This window comes from Galeopterus variegatus, unplaced genomic scaffold (assembly GCF_000696425.1).
Source record: "Galeopterus variegatus unplaced genomic scaffold, G_variegatus-3.0.2 Scaffold1691, whole genome shotgun sequence".
In the NCBI taxonomy this organism is placed as follows: Eukaryota; Metazoa; Chordata; class Mammalia; order Dermoptera; family Cynocephalidae; genus Galeopterus; species Galeopterus variegatus.
Genome location: NW_007727802.1, coordinates 102462 through 126568, shown reverse-complemented (window position 1 = coordinate 126568; position 24107 = coordinate 102462). Strand labels below are relative to the sequence as shown.

At 38.4% G+C, this 24107-nt stretch overlaps 1 protein-coding gene across 1 annotated transcript; it reads left to right on the top strand.

Annotated features, from left to right (window-relative positions):
• The first annotated feature begins 3286 nt into the window (after positions 1 to 3286).
• On the top strand, positions 3287 to 23554 carry DDX21 (DEAD (Asp-Glu-Ala-Asp) box helicase 21). The gene is made up of 15 exons (XM_008578473.1): positions 3287 to 3423; positions 5266 to 5706; positions 7028 to 7103; positions 7861 to 8039; positions 9895 to 10012; positions 11345 to 11530; positions 12603 to 12748; positions 13481 to 13630; positions 14109 to 14270; positions 15500 to 15619; positions 16633 to 16706; positions 18310 to 18469; positions 19491 to 19625; positions 20646 to 20690; positions 21460 to 23554. Exons 1-15 carry the CDS (start codon positions 3337 to 3339, stop codon positions 21697 to 21699), a joined length of 2319 nt encoding a protein of 772 aa, XP_008576695.1. The 5' UTR covers positions 3287 to 3336; the 3' UTR covers positions 21700 to 23554.
• Positions 23555 to 24107: the final 553 nt, after the last annotated feature.

The following is a 24107-nucleotide window of genomic DNA, read 5'->3' as shown; positions in this document are numbered from 1 at the left end:
GAGGAAGGACTCTCATTGCTGGATTGAGGAAGGGGGAAGTTTTGATTATGGGGAACTGTGTTCCAGACATGATTGGGAGTGAAATCTCAGTTGGCTCTGCATTTGAGGTCTAGATTTATATCCAAGATAGAATAAGGGCTCCATTCCTACTAAGTTGCATGAGTACTACAACTTTCAGTCAGGACATGTTGTGTGACTGCAATGTCCCAAGCAATGTTTTGGGTCAATAAGGAGTACCCACTCTCTGCACTCAGGAACTCAAAATCTAGTGAAATCAATGAACACATAAACCTAGGTCCATGGCAGTGAATAAGTGCACTGATTTGTGAGCTCTGAACAAGGGCACCCGGCCCAAGAATGGTAGTGGGGGTTCTGAGAAATCTTTTTAGACATGATGACTGAGCATGAAGTAAGTCAGGTAAAAGTAATAGGAAGGTGGGAATGAGCATCCAGGCAAAAGCACAGAATAGCTAATAAAAAACATGATCTAAGGCTGGGGAACTATTAGTAGCTCTTGTTGGGATCTTCACTGTGGAGAAAGCACAGGTGAGAACAAGGCAAGTTGTATTTTGGAGGGCCTTGTAGGCCTTGTTTTGAACAATTGAAGGGTTTCAGTGAAAAGTGAAAAAGATTAAGCATGTAGGTAAATGCTAACAGGGTGGATGGATTTAAGGGTTCTACCTGGTAAAGTTCACCTTTCCTATTAGCAAGGGTCCTAACAAGATTAATGAATAGCTTTCCATATCTTTTCGAAGGAGGGGGCAGGGCAAATTTCTCTCCATTCTCTCCAATATGCAGCCTCGGGCTGCACTCAGCTTTACTCTGCTCCTTCCTTTTAGAACTCAGCACCTTCATGGCTTTACTTTTTGGCTTTTGGCCTCCCTTTTGGTACTCTGTGCTCTAGTGTCATGTAACACCTATTTGAACTTGAATCAGTTACCCTGATGTTTGATTTTTGAATATGTAAACAATAATATCTGTTCTCTTCAGCATTAGAAGTCTGAATAATGGTTTCACATTTGGGTGTGAATGTCTGAAAGCCTTCTCACATTGCTTTTTTTTTTTGTATATTTTGGGGGTAGAGCTTAACAGTAGTTTTTAAAAAACATATTCCTTTTTTTTTCTTATTAGTAATACACGTCCACTGTTGAAAATCTGAAGAGAGAAAATGGAAGAAAATAAAAACTACCCATAATCACGTCACTCAGAGATAACTACTACTTAACATTTTGTTGTGCAGACTTTTGAATTCAAAGTGTGTGTGCATGACTGTATACATAACTTTTTAAAACAGAAATTCTCCCCTTAATTTTAAGAAAACATATTACATCATCTAGATCAGAGAAAACTGGTCTGGCAGTATTGATACTCAAGCAGAACTTCACATTTCCTATCAAATACATGTGACTTCTTTCACTTGTTACTGAATTTTATGCTGGTGACTAGATTCAATATAATAGTTTGGCCATCTTTGGCCAAAAGGCCTTTTGCATGTTTCCTCTTGAAATTTTGGGTTTGTGCCTATGTGCAGGTATATTACAAAGGAACTTGTATACATTATAAGATTTGGCAGTTTTGCAGTTAGCAGTGTTCTGGGCTTACTCTCTTGTTGAACATCTGTTGGTAATATACATGTCCTATAGCAGTATCATGTACAACAATATCATGTAGTTTTGTGGTTTATCGACCAGTGTGCAGGTTCCTTGAGGCAGGGATTGGGCCTTCACTTATGTACTCCAAATCCTGGGTATAATGCTTAAATCTGAGATGCTAAGCATTTTGTTGGTCAATTGATTGGTTGCATTCATGCTTGCTTTCCCCTCTTGCACACCTAATACCAGGATGATTGAAGCAGTTTCCTGGGCATATAGCTAAAATTTATTTCCAGGGATTCTCCACCACCATTGCTATGTTAATGGTCAATAAATATTTAGTGACAGACTGCTATGTGCCAGGCACCATCTGAAATTTTGAGGACACAGAGATGAATAAATCAAGGCTCCTGGCTCAGGGATATCAGAGTATAAGTTAAAAGCATTTTTACACATTTACACAAATTGTTTAAAAAATTGAGACTGTGAAATATCAAATGATAGATGACGTGAAACAAAATTTTCCCTTAAAAACTCTCAGATTAGAAAATGTGCAGTAAAATCTAATTCATGAAATATAGAAATAAAACTGTTCCAGCATTTTTCTTTGTCATAAAATGTATTATTTTGAATTGTCTTTCCAAACACTTGTGACACACTTGTGAGTTCTAATAGTATTAGTTTATTGTGCTCTATGTGCCAGGCACTGCCAAACCCTTTTCATCCACTATCATAACTGATGAAGTAGATTCTGTTATCGCCATTTCATGCATGAGAAACTCGGGTTCAGATTAAGCAACGTGTCTAAAATCACAGCTCAAAGAGTAGCAGAGGCAGATTTTCAAATCTGCCAGATGTGATTCTAACCCATTTTTTAAAACTACTATGATAAATTGTCTCCCAATTTTTTTGGATCACTAGTTCTTCAGAAAAAGCTAAACAATACTGTCATTGATCATTCTACGGCTACTTTTCTTCAACTGCTTGTAGTATATTGTGCAAATTATGCATGACTAACAGCCCTTGTTAATTTCTAAGAGGTCTACGTGGTTTGGGTACCCCTTCTCCTGGCCCCAAGGCCGGTTTTGGTGCTTCTCCTCTGCGCCTTTAAAAAATGGACACTTGTCTCTCTCCCACCGGTCTAAAAAGCTTCTTGAGGACAAGGCTCGTGTGTTCTGATTCTCACGTATGACACAGTGAGTGCTCAGGGGATGTTTTTTGAGTGTATGCAAGAATGAACGACCGGACCCGACTGGATTCTGGTTGTTCTCCAGGCTCGCGGGTTTGGCCGTCACTTAGAGTTGACGTTTCCACGAAATGATTAAGAACACACAACACCCTGCGCATTTGTACGGGGAAGGACCTTGCAAATTCGAGCAACCTAATACACTCGTAAAGCACTGGAGAGGCTCCACTCAAAAGCAACTAGAAGCCTTCATTTACAGGCTGGGGCTAGCGAGAATCTGGCCAGTGTTCCAATGAGAATACAAAACTAACCTCTGTGGTTCCTTCCACTTACCCTTTTGTAGGTATTTTCTAGTCCAAGCGCTGTAAACAGTCAATTCACTAAGCCCAGCCACTACCAGCAGCCTCTGCGTGGACCTGTCTCCTTGTGCTGTCCTCTTCCGCCGGAAATGCTTCGCTGCAGGAAATGACGAAAACTGGGTGGGCTTAAGGGGCCGTACTATCTCTTACTCTCCACGCGGTTGAGGAGACCGGTCGGCCTAGCAGCTTGTTCTGAACGATGCCGGGAAAACTCCTTAGTGACGGCAGTTTAGAGTCAGACACGGCCATGGAGCAAGGGGGGATACCGCGAAAGCGAAACGAGAAGGTGAACCGAGGGACCAGGGGCAAAGCAGGACCAGGGGCCGGGGCGCTGAGGAGCGGCGCCCCGGGGGACGGGAGAGGTGTCTGGGTTGGGAGCGCGTGGCGTCCGGCGTGGACCACCACGTCCGGAGACCCGGCGTGGGTGCCGGCAAGCGGGCGCCCAGGAGTAGTGATCTCCCGGGCCAGTGGGTGCGTTACCCGCCGGTCAGAGCCGGTCCTGCCGCGCACCGACCTCTACCTCTCAGTTTTTACGCATCCAAGAGTCCGGCATCTCTGGTAGAGGCCCGATCTCTGGTAGGAGCTCGAGAGAGGGCCGGGTGTCCCTGGCGACTGGGCACCCCGCACCCGAGAGCAGAGTTGGACGTTCATGGTTTGGCCCCATGTTGTTGGCTTAGACTTAACTCCGGACGTGAGTATGCGTGAAGGGAATTAATACATCAGGTCAGAGTAGGGGCTGGATCTTTATTCTAGCCAGATCTTAAATCCGTCTGCTCACGTGGGCGGTGTCTGCAGTGACATTCTTTTTACTCTAGGAAGAGAAGTACAGTTTGTTTTCCGGTAAGCAGCCCTTAGAAGATGACGTAATTCAATTCCTCTTATTGACCAGATTTAAAGACGTATGCAGTATAGGCCAGCAGCTTTTAGTAGTCCTAAATTATCTTGACAGCCGTCCGCTTCTTTGCTGTTGCTTCTTAAGGCAGTGATTTAACTTGTGACTGAGTCTCTGTTCTGAGATAAAGTCAGTGGGAACAAAGATTGTCCCAGAACTTGCATTGTACATGACTTAGAATTTCCTTTCCTGCTGTTTCTGGGTCTTTTTGATGGGAACTCGTACAATAGCAATATTTTGGCATTGTAGGAAACCGCGAGAGCACAGACTTGTATCCACAGATGGGGAGGTAGTGGTCTTGGTTTACTTTGCATCAGTGTGTTCAATTTTGGGATGCTCAAATCAAGAGGGACGTGACCAAATTTCATTATATTGCAAAAGGGACCACCCAGTCCCCAGGATGGGAAACCCACTCTTATTTGATGGAACCGAAAAGAACAGGAATCCTGGGGGGAAGAGACCGGCTTATTTTTCACATATTTGAAGGATGATCATGTGACAGAGATACTCTTAATCTATGATTTGAGAGTAGAGGTCAGGCCTTCAATTTCAGGGAAGCAGATTTCAGCTCAAAATAATAGTCTCCATACTTCTGGGGCTAGAAAGGTTCTAAGGCTTCAACACCTGCTAATAGTTTTCAGTAATATGAAAAGTTGAAAAGGATCAGAAATTTCAGATAGTAGCCATAGTCATCTGCTTGGTTTGGTTTTGAGGTTTCACCCCTTCCATATCCTTGTAACATCTGCATTTATTTTGTTTTGCATTAAATTAAGTACATCTTTTTTACACATGGGATGACAGATTTTGAATTTGTATAGGTTTTGGTTTCATGAAGTCCCTGTGTAAATTTCCTTTGTGCTTGTGAGATAGACAAAACACAGACATTATTAATTCCTGTTTTACCTGTACAGGAGTTTTAACAGGGAGAAAAAATAAATCCGCTTAACATCATCCATCTGTGGACATATGCGGCCTTTGTTACTCTTTCAGAATTAAATTTGGACTGTACTTGATTACTTTCTATAGTATTTAGTTTAGAGCCTTTGGAGCATCCCATGAACTACTCCAAATTCCTTATGAAAATCTGGTTTTATACCCTGTACTGGCCGGCCAGCAAAAAAAAAAAAAAAAAAAAAAAAAGAAAGTCTGGTTTTAACAACTGTTTCATCAACATAATAAATTATACAAATGTGTAGATGGCCCTGTTCAATGTTTGTATTTCCTTTAATTTTTCAGAAAAATAGAAAAGAGAAGCCAAAATCTAAGACTGAAGAGTCAGCAGAAGAGGAAGAAACTATTTCCCCCAAAGCTAAAAAAGTTAAAAAGAAAGCAGGGCCTTCTGAAGTTGACATGAATTCTCCTAAATCCAAAATGGCAAAAAAGAAAGTGGAGCCATCTCAAGGTGACATTGTTTCTCCTAAAACCAAAAGTGTGAAAAAGAAAAAGGAGGCCATAGAAAAGAAAGTTGTTTCTCCTCAAACAAAAGTAATAAAAAGTGAGGAGCCTTCTGAAGAAGAAGTAGATGCTCCTAAGCCCAAAAAGATGAAGAAAGAAAAGGAAGTGAATGGAGAAATTGGAGAGAAAAGCCCCAAATTGAAGAATGGATTCCCTCATTCTGAACCCGACTGTAACTCCAGTGAAGCTGCCAGTGAAGAAAGTAACAGTGAGATAGAGCAGGTAAAGTTGCACTTAAATAGATAGAATGTATTTTTCATTTTTGTTTCAGATAAATAAGTAGGTAATTGCTGCAAATACTATTGAACAGAGGGAGGAAATTTGAATGTCAGGAACCTCAGGGGTGGAGTGGTACCTTGAGCTGGAGAGTGAGTCTTCATCTTAAAAATTTCTGTGTTAGAATGCCTCTGCAGACAAGCAGATCTGTTTAAGCTTAGGGAAAGTCTTTGTCTGCTTATTTGCAAGTGAGACATCAGTAGGAGAGAGAATTGTATAAATGGGCCTTAGCTTCCTTCCAAGGGATTTAACCAAGTAGATTAAATAGAACCACCGAAAAGGTGTTTGCTCGATTGCATAAGGCTTTTTATTTAGGCCATTAACTAACTTGAGTTGAACAGGATGATTGTCCATATGGAACCTATTTCTGTTACCTTTCAGAAATTCAGTCATTAAAGAAAAATTATAATTCTTATTTATTTATTTTTTTAGTTAAACATCTCAATTGGCTTTATTGTGATTCTAGAATCAGGCAACACATTATAAGAATAAGTGTTCCTGAAAAATTCTAATTCTCATAAATTTTCTGTTTGCTGTAGGTCATGATCAACATTTATAATTTATTTCCTGATTATGAAAGATATGTGATCTAGAGAACTTAGAAAATGTAGAAAAATTTGCCAAAAAGAAAAAAAGCTCCCTAGAATTTCAGCATTCATTCATTCATTCAGTAAATATTAAGCACTTTTCAGGTAGAGAGGTAATCTGTTGTTAAATTTAAGTATTTTTCCCATCTTTATTTTATTTATTATTTTTATTTTTCCCATCTTTAAATATTAAAAATGCTTAATGGTTACAGAATCCATCATATAAATGTTTAGAAATTTATTTAATTATCACTCTGTTGTTGAGCACTCAGGTTTTTTACTATGAAATAGTTCCACAGTGGCCACTACCTCATAAATGTTTGTTCTTTATTTTCTTTGCATGTATATGAGAGATGTTGCTGTGGAAAAGCTAAGGTCCTTTTCAACAGTATGTTATTGGTTGTGGTTGTAGAATAGTTTTCTTAGTTGAGACTGAATCTGCCTTCATTAGTCACACATAGTATATGTGCAGTATATATTTGCTAGATTTTTCTTTTGCTTTTATAGATTATTTACGATATATTTCGATTTGCCTGCCAAGGTTTTTATGTCATTTTGGTTGATTTGAAACTGTTTTAAAAAGTGTTTTAGAATAGCTTCTTTTGTTTCTTTCTCAGAAGGCTTCTCTGTATTAACTTGTGTTAGTTACTGATTTCTTTCTCTGGCCCTTTACTTGATAGGAAATACCTGTGGAACAAAAAGAAGGCGCTTTCTCTAATTTTCCCATATCTGAAGAGACTATTAAGCTTCTCAAAGGTAATATTCTTGGAAATACTGTATAATATTAAAACATATTATTTAGAAGCATGGCACTCCTTTTATTGAGGTGAACCAGGGCTTTTTTTTTTTTTGCAGCTGGCCATGAACCAGGATGTATTTTTATTGTTAGACAATATATACAACCATACAATGAAGTAGGCTTATATATTCAGTATAGGACTATAGTAGTTAGTGATGGGCTTTGCTGCCACTTAAACAAGTTGTTAAAAGGTATTCAGTACAACATGTATATTCAGAAGTGTAATAACTGGTAGTACTGGTGAAATTAGATAATTAGTTAAAGTTATGTTAGTGTTTTATTTTTTTTCTCTTCCACTTCTTAAGGCACCTCTATGTTAATGATGCTAGCCTGAGTCAATTCATCTTAACAGTGCCTGTGAATTAACTAGGTAGCCATAGATGCTTGACTAGGTGTTATCTAAATCAGCACAGTCTGCAAGGCACCAGATTTTCAGGCTTATACTGGCCTATGGATGAGATTTCATGACAGGTAACTTAATCTCTTAAAATAATAAATATTGTCTATAATTTGGTGCTTTAAAGTTTGTTGATGTTTTTCAGTCAAGTGGATTCTTTACCATTGGAATACATTTGAGCCTGTTTTGTAGATGTTGACGAGAAGAGAGAACTCCTTAATTCTGGAGTAACAGAAGCATGAGTATGCTTCAGTCCTTCAGAATGGCTGGTATTTTAAGAAATGCAGTGTGAGATAACACAGTTAATTTGTTTGCAGGCCGTGGGGTGACCTTCCTATTTCCCATACAAGCAAAGACGTTCTACCATGTCTATAGTGGGAAGGACTTAATTGCACAGGCACGAACAGGGACTGGGAAGACATTCTCCTTTGCCATCCCCTTAATTGAGAAACTTCAGGGAGAACTGCGAGACAGGAAGAGAGGTCGTTCCCCTCAGGTAACTATCTTTTTTTTTTTTTTTCGTGATCGGCAACGGATCGCAGCCCTCAGTGTTGCGCCCGGACCGGACCGGGACCGGCCACGGGATCGCAACCCTCGGTGTTGCTCCCGCCCCTCGCTCAGCCAGTGAGCGGCCGGTCTGTATGTGGGATCCGAACCCGCGGCGGGAGCGCCACCGCGCTTCCCAAGCGGCGCACTATAGCAGTGCGCCACCGGGCCGGCCCCTCAGGTAACTATCTTGAACACACACCTCAGAGGCTCCAGATCAGCACTGGAAGAAACATCTCTTGAGAATTGTTTACATACAGTACTGTTTTTTTATTGGGTTCTCCTTAACAGCACCCATTGTATTTACTGTGGATCTTTATCTGAAGTTAAACGAGGATAATTCTTTTAAGACTGTTGGCCACAAACCCTGTATATTTAAATATTGTAAATCTGTCCCATGGTTTTGATTATCTGTATTATTAATGCTCATCATATTCCTTTCAAACTATTAGGTGTCCCTGGGGCTCACAGTTTTGGTCAGGTATCTACCGTTTTTGCTTAGATGGAGAAAGCATTTTCAGTAGAGAAGCATGAATGGAAGGAGGGGCACTCAGAGAGGTGGAGAGGACAAGCCCCCTTTTCAGGATGCTGTCCATGGGATTTGTTTCTGGAGAAGCTAGCATTTGTCAAACTAGCCTCACTGAAATAACTGGGGATGCCCATGTTGTCACTTTGGTTGTGAGTTGCTGTACTTGTCTTTCTGGCCTAACCTCACTTGCTCACTGGCCTTTTAGTGTCCATGCTTCCCCCTCACTAATTATTTGTCTACTGCTGGTCCCTAGCATCTAGAATAGTGCCTGGGACATAGTAGATGATCAGTAAATATATTTTGAATGAGTGTGTATTAGGTTGTTCTTAAATTTCTTTCATGCTGTTACCCTCTTCAAAGATTTCTACTGGTTTTGTATCGTATGTTCTATTGGATCAAACTCAGGTTGCTGTAGGATTCAAAGCCCCTTACAATATTGGCCCTGCTGTATTTGTCTGGCTTTGTTCTACTTCAAATTCACTGTAGTGTAGATGTTAAAAAAGACTGTAGGTTTTGGAACCCAGCTGCCTGAAGGTTTTCCCTCTTTGCCTTCTGGGTTTAGTCAAGTTATTTACCCTCTAATACCTATGTCAAAAGGTTGTGAGAATTAAATCAGAATAATACATGTAAAGTATTTAATAGAGCCTATGACATAGTAAAAGCGCAAATATATTAGCTAACGTTTTCATCCTCGGTATTCCTTGTTCAGGTTATTCTTTTCTTGGAATGCTATTTTAGTAGCCCCATGAAACTTTCCCCCATTCCTTCAGCCTGCTCCATGTAACCCCCTTTTTTTTTTTGTCTTTTGTCTTTTTTCCGTGTCCGGCAACGGATCGCAACCCTCAGTGTTGCCCCCATACTGGACCGGGGACCGGCAACGGGATTGCAACCCTCGGTGTTGCTCCCGCGCCTCGCTCAGCCAGTGAGCGGGAACCGGTCTGTATGTGGGATCCGAACCCTCGGGCGGGAGCGCCGCCGCGCTTCCCAAGCGGTGCACTATCCAGTGTGCCACCGGGCCGGCCCCATGTAACCCTCTTATAGCACCATATATTTGGGCACCTACTTGTCTTCTGATTGGTAAGATCACAAGCTTTTCTTATGGGTAGATTTGTCAGGAACCGTATTATATTTAAGATCCTTCCACCTACATAGTACATTGCAAAGCACATAATAGATGTTTTGAAAATACTTGTTAGGATGAGTTGAACTTTCTGGTGAATTTCAAATTAAACAAATACTGCACAATACTTTGAATTCAATTATTTTTCCTTTTCAGGTACTGGTTCTTGCACCTACAAGGGAGTTAGCAAATCAAGTAAGCAGAGACTTTAGTGACATCACAAAAAAGCTGACAGTAGCTTGTTTTTATGGTGGAACTCCCTATGGAGGTCAGAGTAAGTACAATAAATTGAAAAGTGAGGGAAGGAAAATGCCATCATTGTTGGATGCCCTAATTGAATTTCTTCTGACCTTGACATCTGGCTTCTTTACCTAGTCCAGTTGTTCATGGTGTTTTTCTTTTTTCTTTTTCTTAAAATTTTATGTATTTATTTTGGTGGCTGGCTGGTAAGGGGGGATGTGAACCCTAGACCTTGGTGTTATTAACACTGTGGTCTCCATTTTCAAGAACATGGTCTTGTGATGATGAGAATATATAGTTCTTAGGACTTTTGTATTATCTATCTATATTTATCTAAAGGCTGTAAAGCTAACTTATTGAACCCAAGAAAACAGAGTCCAGCTGGGCCCTGGGAACTAGAAAGGCAGAATTCAAAGTTATTCTTTTTATGTCAGGACTTTGGGTCTCTCTTCCTCTTTTTGCATCTTGCTTTTTTCTTGTTGCAGACATGCTTTCTTTTCTTAGGGCCCAATGGCCAAATGTTGTAGCCCCAGCCTCCAGTATTTTATTAATTATTTCCCAGTTCAAGACCATGAAGCTTTATTATGTAGAGCAGATATATAATTTAGGAAGGTATTAAAGGCATTTAAAAAGATCTTGGCATTTGGCACACAAGATTTGTGATTCTTTCTCTCCAGCTTTGGTGGAAAGAAAGAATCATATGGTTGGCATCAGAAAGACCTGAATCTAGACTCTGCCTGCAGAGTAGTTGTGTGTTCAAGTTCAAGATGTTTAATTTTTCTGTGCTTTAGTTGCCTCATCTATAAAATAGAGTTACTAAACTCACCCTGTAGAGCTGTTGTGAGGATTGGATTGGATAATGTGTATAAAGTGCATAGTGTGATCCTAGATTGCAGTAGCAACCCAGAGAAGACCTGCATTATTACCATCTCATCCTGGTTATATTGAACTCTTCCATTTTCCTGAATATCCCTATACCTTCTAGGAATACTTGCCTATCTATCCTGTCTCCTCCCTATACCTGCCTACCCTGTAAGTTCTTATTTCTGTGAGGTTCTTATTCTTACTTTGTCTGTGAAACCTTGATACTTTTCACCAGTCAAGGAAGTCATTTCTCTCCTGGTGCTATCATCCCCCAATGGAACGTTTTTCTATTATGTCACTTAATACACTGGACTGTCACTTACATGTTTTTCCTACTAGATTAGGAGCACTTTGAAAATATTTAACTTCATTACTTAGCATATTACTGTGTATTTGCAGTTGTTTAATAAATATTTTAGAATAAAAGTACGTTTAACTAGTACCTCAGAATAATAAAAGGACTTTTTTAAAAAACAGCAAATCTTATTGGTGTTTTTTATAGTTGAACGCATGCGAAATGGGATTGATATCCTGGTTGGGACACCAGGTCGTATAAAAGACCACCTGCAGAATGGGAAGCTAGATCTCACCAAACTTAAGCACGTTGTCCTGGATGAAGTTGACCAGATGTTGGATATGGGTTTTGCTGATCAAGTGGAAGACATTTTAAGTGTGGCATACAAGAAAGGTAAACTCCAAATTCAAGAAGATAATAAAAGGGACCAAAGGAAAGGTAGTGATTAAGTAGTCTTCTAAGAGATAAGTGAAGCCTTGGGAAATTGGAAGTGGATTTATTTTATTCAGGAAAACAGTATTTTTTAAAAAGTCATGAGGTATCACATAACTTCGATGGGGAAGACTTGGGAAAGTAAGAAAAGACAATTCCATATTTTACCAGCTTGATGTACTTTGCTTTTGGTATATTTCTTCCTGACTTTCTGTGTGTTATTGTATATATGCGTGTGTTAATTATAATCTTATTGTTCATATAAAAATTCAGCATACTGTCCCATGAAGTGGTTGGCTGTGATTTGATTCCACCATCTACCTGTTTCAATTTTTATTCAGTATAAATAATTCTGCTTAGTCACTTTTATGAAAATAGCTTCCCTCACACCTCAATATATGGAATTGGGTCTCTCGGATAGATTTCTAGAAGTGGAATTATTGAGTTAAAAGGTATAGTTCATGCTCCTCAATATACATTGCGGAATTGCTTTCTAAAAGAGTTCTACCATCTTAAACTGCCATTTGAAATCTATGAGAATGTAATGGTAGTCTTAAGTACAAACAAACAAAAAATAACTGAACTCAGAATGAATAGAAAATAAATTCATAATATATTGAGGAAACACTAGGGAGCATAGACAAGTATAGAATCTGTTCAAGTGTTTATTATAGGTTATTTGCTTAGAATTTTATATTGGTTAGTTGCTGGGCTTCATGAAATAGGTGCTGTCCAGTTGGTAGGTCTTGCTATAGTGGACAGATTTCCTTTGTGGTCGATAAAGTCCGATGGTCAGAAGGTAAAATAAGTTTAAAGTTGTTTTACTGTTTCAAGTATCTTTTACATAAATTACTTCAGCAGTATTCTTTGCCCATTGGGAAACCTCTGTCTTTCATTTTTGTGTCCTTAAATGCCTGGCTTGGCCTCAAGTGGTTGCTGATTAATGTTGATAGACCCTGGAAGTGCTAGGTGAGGTGGGATACTATGTAGGTTGTTTTGGATTATTCATACTGACTTTTTTTTCCCCCCAAAGATTCTGAAGACAATCCCCAAACATTGCTTTTTTCTGCAACTTGCCCTCATTGGGTATTTAATGTTGCTAAGAAATACATGAAACCTACATATGAACAGGTGGACCTGATTGGTAAAAAGACTCAGAAAACAGCAATAACTGTGGAGGTAAATGATTCATTTAGTTGCCGAAATTGGTATAAAATCGTATATCATTTTCTCCTCTCTCATAGTATTAAGGCTGGCAAATACAAACTCTTTTTCCACATAAATATTAAAGCCATGTGAAAAGCCAACTAAAGATATATTTCTGGTTGAGTTATATATGATATCTGTGTTTTCTAAATTTAATCATCTGGCACCTTGATTTCATTTCAGAATTATTTGGAACCTAAAGCTATCTGAATTATGTAAATAGAAATTACACATAGAATTTGAACACGAGAGAACAGTAGAAAAATGTAGTGCTTTGTGTTGAAGCTCTTTTCATCTTAGGGTCCAGTACAGATGAATTACTTTCACCTGAGGAACAGACCTGTATAATGACTGACTACAGATTGCATTTTTAAGTGGATGAAAGGGCAAAACATACAGAAACTTTTCTCATTTGGTTTCTTGTAGGCATTTAGGAAATGGCATTTCTTTTCCTACATTTTCAGGCAGAAAATAGATAAAAGAAGCCAGATGCTCTTTGGAGAAAGGGAAGGGGCATAGAGGACAGACTATGTTACTCTCTGCTTTAATGATTTATTTATCTCTGAGTAATGGCGGCAGCAGACAGCTCTATCAGGCTTGAGCAGTTGCTTCCTTTACTGAGACTTTAGGCCATTAAATGTTGAGGTGATTTCACATTCTAGCAAGCCTTCACTAAATAGATGTTTTTTCTTCCTCTTTTACAAGCATCTGGCTATCAAGTGCCACTGGACTCAGAGGGCAGCAGTCATTGGGGATGTGATCCGAGTGTATAGTGGTCATCAAGGGCGTACTATCATCTTCTGTGAAACCAAGAAAGAAGCCCAGGAGCTGTCACAGAATGTGTCTATAAAGCAGGTTGGTCCTTCCTCTTTTGCCTGTCAAGCTGGAAGTGTTAATAAATCTTCACCTTGGCATATTTGCTCTTGGTGTGTTTTTCGTTCATCCAGTGACTTCCAGTTTATTTTAGCATAGAAATGAGAGGAGGCTTCTTTCAACTAGTGGTCCGAGTATATATGTTAGGGCTCACTTAATCTGTCAGTCTCATCTTACAGATGAGTAAAGGGTGGATTCAAACCTGATGTTACACTGACAAAGTTTGATCTCTTGTCTGATATTCTCAACCTTAGTAAGTATATTTGGATACAGTTGATTTAATAACTGGATTTGGAAATAATTTTGAGGTTTGTCTATTTAAGACATGTTTTCCTCTTTGCAATATTTTCAGCAGGAGGATCACCAAAAATATGAATATCTTACGGGCCTAATTTATGATGAGAAAAAATACCTGTATTGTTGGATCTGGTATTCCTAAACCAGTTTATTTATTTGACAGGATGCCCAGTCATTACATGGAGACATTCCACAAAAGCAAAGGGAAATCACCCTAAAAGGTTTTAGAAATGGTAATTTTGGAGTTTTGGTGGCAACCAACGTCGCTGCGCGTGGGTTAGACATCCCTGAGGTTGATTTGGTTGTACAGAGCTCTCCACCAAAGGTATGTGTTTTATACTTAGATTTTTTTTTTTTTTCAATCTTCTGGGTATTAAAACAAATTGGAAGTTATATTGTTTACTTGCATACGATTAGTAACAGCTATCCTTTGAGTGCTAGCATGCTAAGGGTAATTTTAAAAAATGAACCTGTTATGAGACCCTCCCCTCAGAGCTGACAGTTGAGTGAAAGGGCAGTCAGTGGCCAGAGGTAGGAAAGATGGTTTCTGGTTAGAGAGGAGTCCTGGAAGGCTTCATGGAAGTATGGCAGTTTTGAACTGGACCTTGAAGAAGGGTAGAAGGGCTTAGATGAGATGCAGGTAGGATAGATAAATACATGAACTAGAAGACAGAAGAGAGAAAAGGCCTGTAGTTAACTTCTGTGGTTAGAGCTGCTTAGGTTTGTGGGTTATGGGATCCTCTGGAGAGGACCCTGAAGCATAGTTTATGTTTATGTTGTAGACAGTGCTTCACATAAGTAAAGGTCAGTCTAAAGGAGCCTGTTCAATTATTTCCAACCTGAAGACTCTTTAACCTTCCCCCAAACTGGCAAATCCCTCACGATTAAAGGTTGCTTACAATAACAGAAAAAAACCTGATGACTGTGAATTCACCAATTCTTAAAAAGGAAAGTCCTGGTAAGCGTGTGACCTAGACATTGTTCTATAAGCCTGTAGACTTGTGTTGTTTGATATGGTACCTACTAGCTGCACGTAGCTATTGAACACTTGAAATGGAGCTAGTCCGAAATGAGGTAAGTATAAAATTACACACTGGATTTTTAAAAAATTTTTAACATTTTATTATGCACTCTGGTTTTTGAAGACGTAAAAAAATAAAAAATTCCTCATTAATAACTTGTTTTACATAGATAGCATATTGAAGTGATGAGTTGGGTATATTGAATTAAAATATATTATTAAAATTAATTTAACTTTTTTCTTTCCAGTGTGGCTACTAGAGAATTGAAAATTGGAATTACACATATGCCTCTATTGGACAAGCACTGTGTAGATAATGCTGTCTGCAAATTTGCCTACAGGATAGGGACCACTATTCTAGAGGTTTTTAAGATTGCCACAGGTCCTTAATTGAAATTGAAATGCTAAGAGACCTCTTTCCTCATGCCTCTGGGTATATAACCACACTTGTGAGTGTTCATCGAGCTCTGCATAGGCTGCTCAGGTGTTTGTCTCTTTTTGTTTAGTGTCACTCATATATTTTACTTCAATAGGATGTAGAGTCCTACATTCATCGTTCTGGGCGGACAGGTAGAGCTGGAAGGACAGGGGTTTGCATCTGCTTTTATCAGCACAAGGAAGAATATCAATTAGCACAAGTGGAGCAAAAAGCGGTAAAATTATTTCCTTGTCTTTCATTCAGCAGATTTTGAGTTTTACAGTTAGTCTTTTGTTTCTTTATTTAACTTCTATTAACTTTAAATGACTACTTTTATTTCATGACTGAAAGCTTATTGTTAGATACTTGTTGTTTTATATGTTGTCCTATGATATAAGGCCCATTTTGAAATAACTTTGCATTGAAAACAGTGGTGTTATTTTCATATGTTTGAAAGGCAGTATTCAGATAATGATGATGTGAAGGCACCAGAAGTATTTAAGCAAGGATTAGGGGGTTATAGGAAGTGCTTGGAAATCAAAAGGATGGGGGTATGTCAAAAGGATAAAAAGGGAAAAGATACTAATTTTCCTTACAAGAGAATTCTAATAATCTATATAGATACTTCCCTCTCCACAAGGTGAAACTTAACCTTCCTCCTTCCCCTGAGTGGACTGCATTTAGTGACTTGGTCGCAAAGAATGGAGTGTGGTGAGGGGTGAGGACTTTACAGTGGAGAAACCAGCAAACATTACCTGATCAGGTGACAACAGGTGTGCCCCTGATAAGAGTGGTGAGATGGGCATTCACCTCTGGTATTCTTCCCCCAAACCCATAACCCCAGTCCAAGCATGAGAAAAATATCAGACAATCTCAAATTGAGGGACATTCTACAAAAGCTGACCAGCACTCCTTCAAACTGTCAAGGTCATGAAAAACAGGGAGAGACAGCTCTGGAATAAAGTCTGGGATTCAGTTAATAGTGATTTAGCAATGTTAGTTTCTTAGTTGTAACAAATGTACCATAGTAATGTAAGGTGTGGACAATAGCAGAAACTTGGTACTTGCTGTACAGGAACTCTCTGTACTATCTGCAACTTTTCTACAAATCTAAAATCATTGTAAAATTAAAAGTTTATTTTTTAATGTTATAAATACACTTGGTAAATATAAAAAAAATTAGAGGGCTATTAATCTCGATGGAAGCAATCGATGGCCATTGTACATTAAACTATGGTTTTCTTATAGGGAATTAAATTTAAACGAATAGGTGTTCCTTCTGCAACAGAAATAATAAAAGCTTCCAGCAAAGATGCCATCAGGTATGTGGTCTGTTTGCTCTATATATACATGTCTTTGTGCGGTAATGAGATTTGACCTTTTAAAATGTATTTTATTTATTATTTTTAACAATTGATAACCTGCTTATCATAAAAATACTCAAGTCTGCTGAAGTAGAATTTTACAAAAGTAAATATTCTCATTTCTACTCATCCCCACCCACTCCTGTTCACTGAGGGAAACCACTATTAATAGATTGGTTTGTCTTGGACATTTTATGGAATGGTATCTTAGATATGGTGCAGGTGCTTCTCATCCAGTGACTGAGTAGATTGGATCAAAGATTACATTCCAAATCTCCATTAATCTGGTCCCCAATGTAGTAGAATGAGAGTTGATTTAAGTTATAATAAATATCAGGATGGCGAGGATTGGGTTAACTAATAGTGTTTGTCAGCAGAGGTGCTACTGGCATTGGGGACAAGAGAATTGTTTATTGTGTGAGATTGTCCTACAAATTGAAGGATGTTTAGCTATTTAGGGTCTTGGCTATTATTCCTGTGCAGCATATTCCTGGGGGTGAATAGGATTGGCATTATGAAAACCAAAATCGTTTTCCAGGTGCCTTCTAGTGGTGAGCTACATCTGCTAAGGAACCACTGAGTTTGAGCATCATTTTTAGAGTGCCTTCCACAATTACTATTATAGATATGAGAAATACTTGTGTAAATAATAGGCAGGGGGAGTTCATGATCAAAGGAAATGCTGGGTATTGGTATATTAATTAATAGCCCCGGAAAGTTCTACAAATGAAAAAATTTTAACTCAGCATTTTCCAGTTTTATTTTAGCATGGGATGCTTTTCTTTAAAAAAGCCCTACAGACAGGGCTCCATAGGTGCCAGTTAAGGAAATTTGGGGTTGGCTGGCCAGGAAGGAGAGAAGAGACAAAGATGCTGGCCTCTAGAATGGTAGCGTCATGTAGCCTTGCTCATCCTTAGTGGATGATCTCTTTCAACTTTGAGATGTGACATTATTGCCAAGATAATAGTGGCCCCTTAACAAATGTATCTAGAATGGTAGCGTCATGTAGCCTTGCTCATCCTTAGTGGATGATCTCTTTCAACTTTGAGATGTGACATTATTGCCAAGATAATAGTGGCCCCTTAACAAATGTATAGTCTCATAAAGGTCCCTATCATTTTTAAACCTATTTTGGGAAAAGTAACACATGCTTATTGTATAAAAAAATTCAGCATTATTTATCATCACTTTTATTGGCAGTCATAGCATTTCATTGTATGAGGGTACTTCAAATGGTTCATAGAAAGATTTTGTATTGTCTTTCAATTCTTTTTTCCATGAACTTTTTTGAAGTACCCTTTTATTTGTTTTATGGTTTATAGTCTATACTGATGTACATTTTAAAATTGTTGGTTGGTAAATTGGAGTTAAATATAATCAAAGGAATTAATTTATTACTATAGAAATGTGATGACTATATACATTGAATCAAAATGATGTGTTACACATGTGAAAGATTTGGTTTGAAACTTGATTTATCTTGAATGGTTTTGTCTTGGAAATGAAATCTGTCCACTTCTACTATAATTTCTAACAAATATACTCTTCAATCAAACTGTAGGCTTTTGGATTCTGTACCTCCCACTGCCATTAGTCACTTCAAGCAGTCAGCTGAGAAGCTGATAGAGGAGAAGGGAGCTGTGGAAGCCCTGGCAGCAGCACTGGCTCATATTTCAGGTGCCACATCGGTAGACCAGCGCTCTTTGATCAACTCAGATGTGGTAAAGTTCTGGGTCAAATTTCTGACACTTTATGATTGGGGTTTGAGCAAGATTTGAAGGGGTTCCATTTAAACTAACCAGTTTTCACGTTCTTATGAAGATAGGAAGGTATTAACTATATTTTACAGTTTCCATGTTTAAACACACACACATATTCAGATCCATAGAGGCAGAAGACAGATTAGTGGTTGCCAGTGGCTGGATGGAGGTAGGAAGGGTGGTGGCTGCTAATTGGCATGGAATTTTTGTGGAAGATGGGGGGGGGGCAGTGTGAAATGTTCTTGAATTTCAATAGTGGTTATGGTTGCAAACCTTGCAAATATGCTTTAAAAAAACCCCACTGAATTGTATGCTTTAAAATGGTGAATTTTATGGTATGTAAATTATATCTTAGTTTTTTTTTTTTTTTTGTCTTTTGTCTTTTGTCTTTTTCCGTGTCCGGCAACGGATCGCAACCCTCAGTGTTGCCCCCGTACCGGACCGGGGACCGGCAACGGGATCGCAACCCTCGGTGTTGCTCCCGCACCTCGCTCGCTCCCAACGGCGCACTTATCCAGTGCGCCACTGGGCCGGCCCATTATATCTTAGTTTTTTAATCCTAAAATAATCCCAAACATATAAGCACATAAATACATGTAATAAATTTGCCCATAATGTCTAGAGAGTTTAGAAAGTATATGCTTTTATTACTTTAAGTTGAAATTTTATTGAGATAATTGTAGATTCACGTGTCATTGTAGAAATAATACAGAGAAATCTTTTGTACACTCTGCCCAGTTTCCTCCAATGTTAATATTTTGGAAAACTATAATGTCACAACCAGGATTTTGATGTTTATACAATCCACTCATATTACTCAGAGTTTCCAAGTTTTACTTGTACTAATCATGTGTTTGCGCCTGTGTGTGGTGTATGCTTTTAGGAAGAACTTTTCCAGAAATAATTTAGAATCATTAGGGCAGGTGTTAATTAATTAGGTTTGTTTTTGAGACTTTAATTTTGTTCCTCTTTCTTCCATAAGGGTTTTGTGACCATGATCTTGAAGTGCTCAATTGAAATGCCCAACATTAGTTATGCTTGGAAAGAACTTAAAGAGCAACTGGGCGAGGATATTGATTCCAAAGTGAAGGGAATGGTCTTTCTCAAAGGAAAGCTGGTAAGGCTGCGCCAGTGTTGTGACCAGTGTTGTGGCTTTATGTGAACAGGAAGACAGCGGTGGCTTCTCCTTGTTCTATGGGGATGCTGCATCTTTTCACTCTAGTCTTTCCTGGGAAGTCCTATCTGTCCGTGAGTTGCCACTCAGTCACGGACAACCACCAACCTGGACCATTCTGCACACAGTGCCAAAATTTGAAGATTCACCTGCTTCCCTTTCATCTCCACCTAGATGACTTATTAAATAACTTATTTAGAATCTTGAATTCAAAATCAAAATTTTAAATTTTGCTTCCTAGTATTCTTCTGAGTTCTGTGCTCTGTGAGTGGCATAGATAAGCACAGCAGTTCTCAAGTATTTCAGTCTCATGACCTCTTTACATTCTAACAAGTGTTGGGGACCCCCTAAAGCTTTTGTTTATATGAGTTACATCTATTGATATTTGCCATATTGGAAATTAAAACTGGAACTCTAAAACACAATATCATGTTTTTAATACTCTCACAGGAGGCTGAATTGTGAAAAACTAGAAAATTAACAATAGATGATCATTTATTTTTCTGCTTTTAGTAAGGCCATGCTTAATAGCTAGCAGTGCCTTTCTCATGGAAGACAGTGTATTGTAAAGGTTTTAGAGTCATACAGACCAGACTTTAAATACCTATTCCACCTAATAGCTTTGGGGCCTTAGACAATACTCCTAGCCTCTCTAAGCCTCTGCTTCCTCTGCTGTAAAATGTAGCTGATAGCTACTTGAGAATTAGCAGAGTGTGATATTCTTAGCCAGTATATTTTCTATAGTCAGGAGGTTCTAAATAGTTTGAAGTTTTTTTTAAAATTTATGTTTTATTTTTATATATTGCTTGGCTTTCTGTTGTTGTGCTGCTGGGTGTTGGCCTTGGTCTAAAGTTAATACCTTGTATTCATCCCCCCCCACACTGCCCCCCATAATACCTGGCCTTTTGGTGTATCATTTAATGTATATTGGTTGAATTAACTACCATTTGCTTTGATTTCTAGGGTGTTTGCTTTGATGTCCGTACTGCAGCAGTAACAGAAATACAGGTATTCATTTTCTTGCATTTTAAAATTAACATACTTAAATTATAAAATGCTCATTATGAAAATACAGAATAGTAGAATAGGAAACAATAGCTCTAGTCCCCTTATTAAAATTGAGAATTAAATTTTGGTGTTTTTGTTGTTGAGTCTGCTGGTTTTCCTTTTTTCCTTTCTACAGGGTTGAACAATATTCAGCCCCCTCCCCCCATATATGTTATACAGGTGTTTTGATAGACATTTTATTATATTTAATTTTAATTTAATTTTTATTTTTGGTGGCTGGCTGGTACAGGGATCTTGGTGTTATGAGCTCATAAACATTTTAAATTTCAGCGTCTTTATTCAGAATTGCTGTGAGGTTGTTAGCTCAGTTGGTTAGAGTGCAGCCTTGTAACCCCAAGGTCACAAATTCAGATCCCCACACTGGCCAGTTGCCAAAAAACAAACAAAAAAAGAAAACTGGTATGAGAAATGTGTTTGTTCTGTGATACATTTATTTTATTGCATTTGACAGCTGTAGCGATTGAATTGAATAAATGATGTAGTGATGAAGGCTAATTCTCTTAGTGAAACTTATTTTCCTACACTTCAGTGACACTGGCTTTTGGGCCGTGAAGATAGGTACTATTTTTGACCAGTAACCTTTTAAGCATGTAAGTTTTAAACCTAGTTTTTCTTTGGATAAATGGTAAAAATGATGTTTTTCTCATGCCTTTTGAAATCAAATTTAATAAGAATCAAAGCAGGTAAAAACAAAACCTTTTTTCAACAGGAGAAATGGCATGATTCACGACGCTGGCAGCTCTCTGTGGCCACAGAGCAGCCAGAGCTGGAAGGACCACGGGAAGGATATGGAGGCTTCAGGGGTCAGCGGGAAGGCAACCGAGGCTTCAGGGGACGACGGGAAGGAAATAGAAGCTTCAGAGGACAGCGATCAGGAGGTGGCAACAAAAGTAACAGATTTCAAAACAAAGGCCAGAAGCGGAGTTTTGGTAAAGCATTTGGCCAGTAATTAGAAGTAGAGTATTTATATGGCAAAAACAACTATGTTTGGGAACATGGAACAGGACATTGTTTTTCATACAAAGTTAAAAGCACATTTTGCTTTCTTTTGGCCATTTGCCCAGTCCTCATCTCTTCCAGAGAGACAAGCTTCATATAAATTATTACATCTGATCATGATCATTTGTAACTTTATTGCTACTTCTTTATCAGGTTTTCCTTTTGAAAAGGTATGTTATTCATTACATTTTTATTCTAATGCATTGTCTGTAGATTACAAGATAAAATTAAGCATGTATCTGCCTTTACTTTGTTAAGTTGACTTGTCTGTATACTTAAGAGTATTTCTTAATAGGGTCCTTCCCTAAAGTAAATAACTAAGGGAATGCAACAATCTGTGGAGGACCACTTTGAGCCTCAGGAGGGGAGTCAAGGCTTTGTTCTGTAATTGGCATTCCTGTCCTTATGTGGTCTTATGATGAGTTTCCTGTGGATTAATACTGAGCAGTGTTCTAAAGCGAGATTTCAAACTTAGCTAGGTTGTAATACAGTTTATGCCAGTGTTATACTCTAGATTTGGAGGATGTAATACATTCAATATAGATTAGCCACAGTTTAGGTGCATCTTGGTACATTTTTAGCTTCTGTTTCTAGGGTGATTTGTGGTTCAGTGAATTTTACACAGATGGTACATTTTAATAGAAAGCCTGTGTCTAAATTGATTCCATACTTTCTCTGTAAGTAAGGAGGTTGGATAAATGGTGATAAATGATAATGCACTGCACTTATTCCTACTGGAAGATTAACATTGTTTACCAAGAGGAAAAGGGAGAAGGGGGCACAGATTTGCACTGCTGAAGAGTGTCAAAAAAATTTCTGAAAATGTTCTTCAAATGCAAGAAGGAAACAAATTCATAACCAGAGAGATAAGAGCAGAACAAATGAAGATGCATGGTAAAGCATGCTTTTAAAGGTGAAAACTTAATGGATCATTAATGTTTCTGGTGGTTAACTTCTAGTGGGCAAGCTGGGGTTTTTAGGTAGAATAATCCAATTAAGTTTTTCAGTGGCCTAGTTCCTATAGCCACAATATAGGATCTGTTTCTTACTATTCAACTGCTACTCCATGGAAAGGTTTTAGCTACTTAGGGACTTGCTTTTAAGACAAACTGTAAGGTTAAGTTGTTACTTTAAGGGAACTGAGGAACTTAATATAAGCCATGGCTCGATAACTGTGCCTGAGTTCTCATATATTTCTCTGGAAAACGTTTCACAGTAGCACAGAAGCTTAAGAGTGGTGTTGTCTTCCTCCCTTAATTTATAGGAAGATTAAAAATACGTGGTCTGTCTTGTTTTCATTTTATTGCTTTGAACAACTAAAATATTTGTAGGCCCTGGTTTCTCTCAATTTTCCTTCTTATCTAACTGCCTTTTACTTGATCACCTTGCTGTTTGGGGCTCTGATAGCCAACTCAGCCTTAGTGCTTGAGTTAACATCCTTTTTCTATAAGAACTTAAGTTCTATCCTTGAATCCTGACAATCTTGTATTGTGTTCTCAGAATTCTCTTTACTTTTATTCCTTTGTCCATTTGTCAATTTTACCAGTTCTGTTCCATAAAGCTTCCCATCAAGCCACAGGGAAGCTGTTTGATAACAGTCCACATGTGCCTCGTGCCTTGTGGATTATAATTTATTAGATTCTGGTTTTGCCCAAATACTGGGCATGCTTTAATAAAAAAAAAAAATTCACAATTTGGATAGGAATGAGTACCATATTTAAACATATTAAAAGGATATGGTACCTGTCTTTTAGGAAGGAACAGTTAAACCTTTTTTTTTTTTTTTTTTTTTTTTTTCATGACCGGTAAGGGGATCACAACCCTTGGTGTGGTGTCGCCCACACTGCGCTCAGCCAGTGAGCGCACCGGCCATTCCTATATAGGATCCGAACCCGCGGTGGGAGCATCGCTGCGCTCCCAGCACCGCACTATCCCAAGTGCGCCACAGGCTCGGCCCAAGAACAGTTGAACCTTGTTGTGGATTAGCCTAAAGAAAAATCAAGAGTAGGAGGGTAAAGTAACAGGAATTTCACTTCACACAACTTAATTTTAAGAAAAACATGGCTGTTTCAATAAATGAAACTAAAGTTTCTCTTGGATCCCAGAATTCAAACCATATTTATAAATGTATAATTCAGATACTATTTGGTTTAAATGGATTTGTTGAGCTAGCCTGGGAAATGTTATCATTTTTACTATTTTCTACAGAGAAAATATTTTCCAATTTACCTATCAAACAACTGAATAGACTTTTAAAATACAACCCATTTTTAAAGTTGGAACCATCTGTGCAGCGCTTTCTCTACACTTGTACATAAAATGTTTTTACTGTAAAATGAGCTAATACTGAAAAAACTG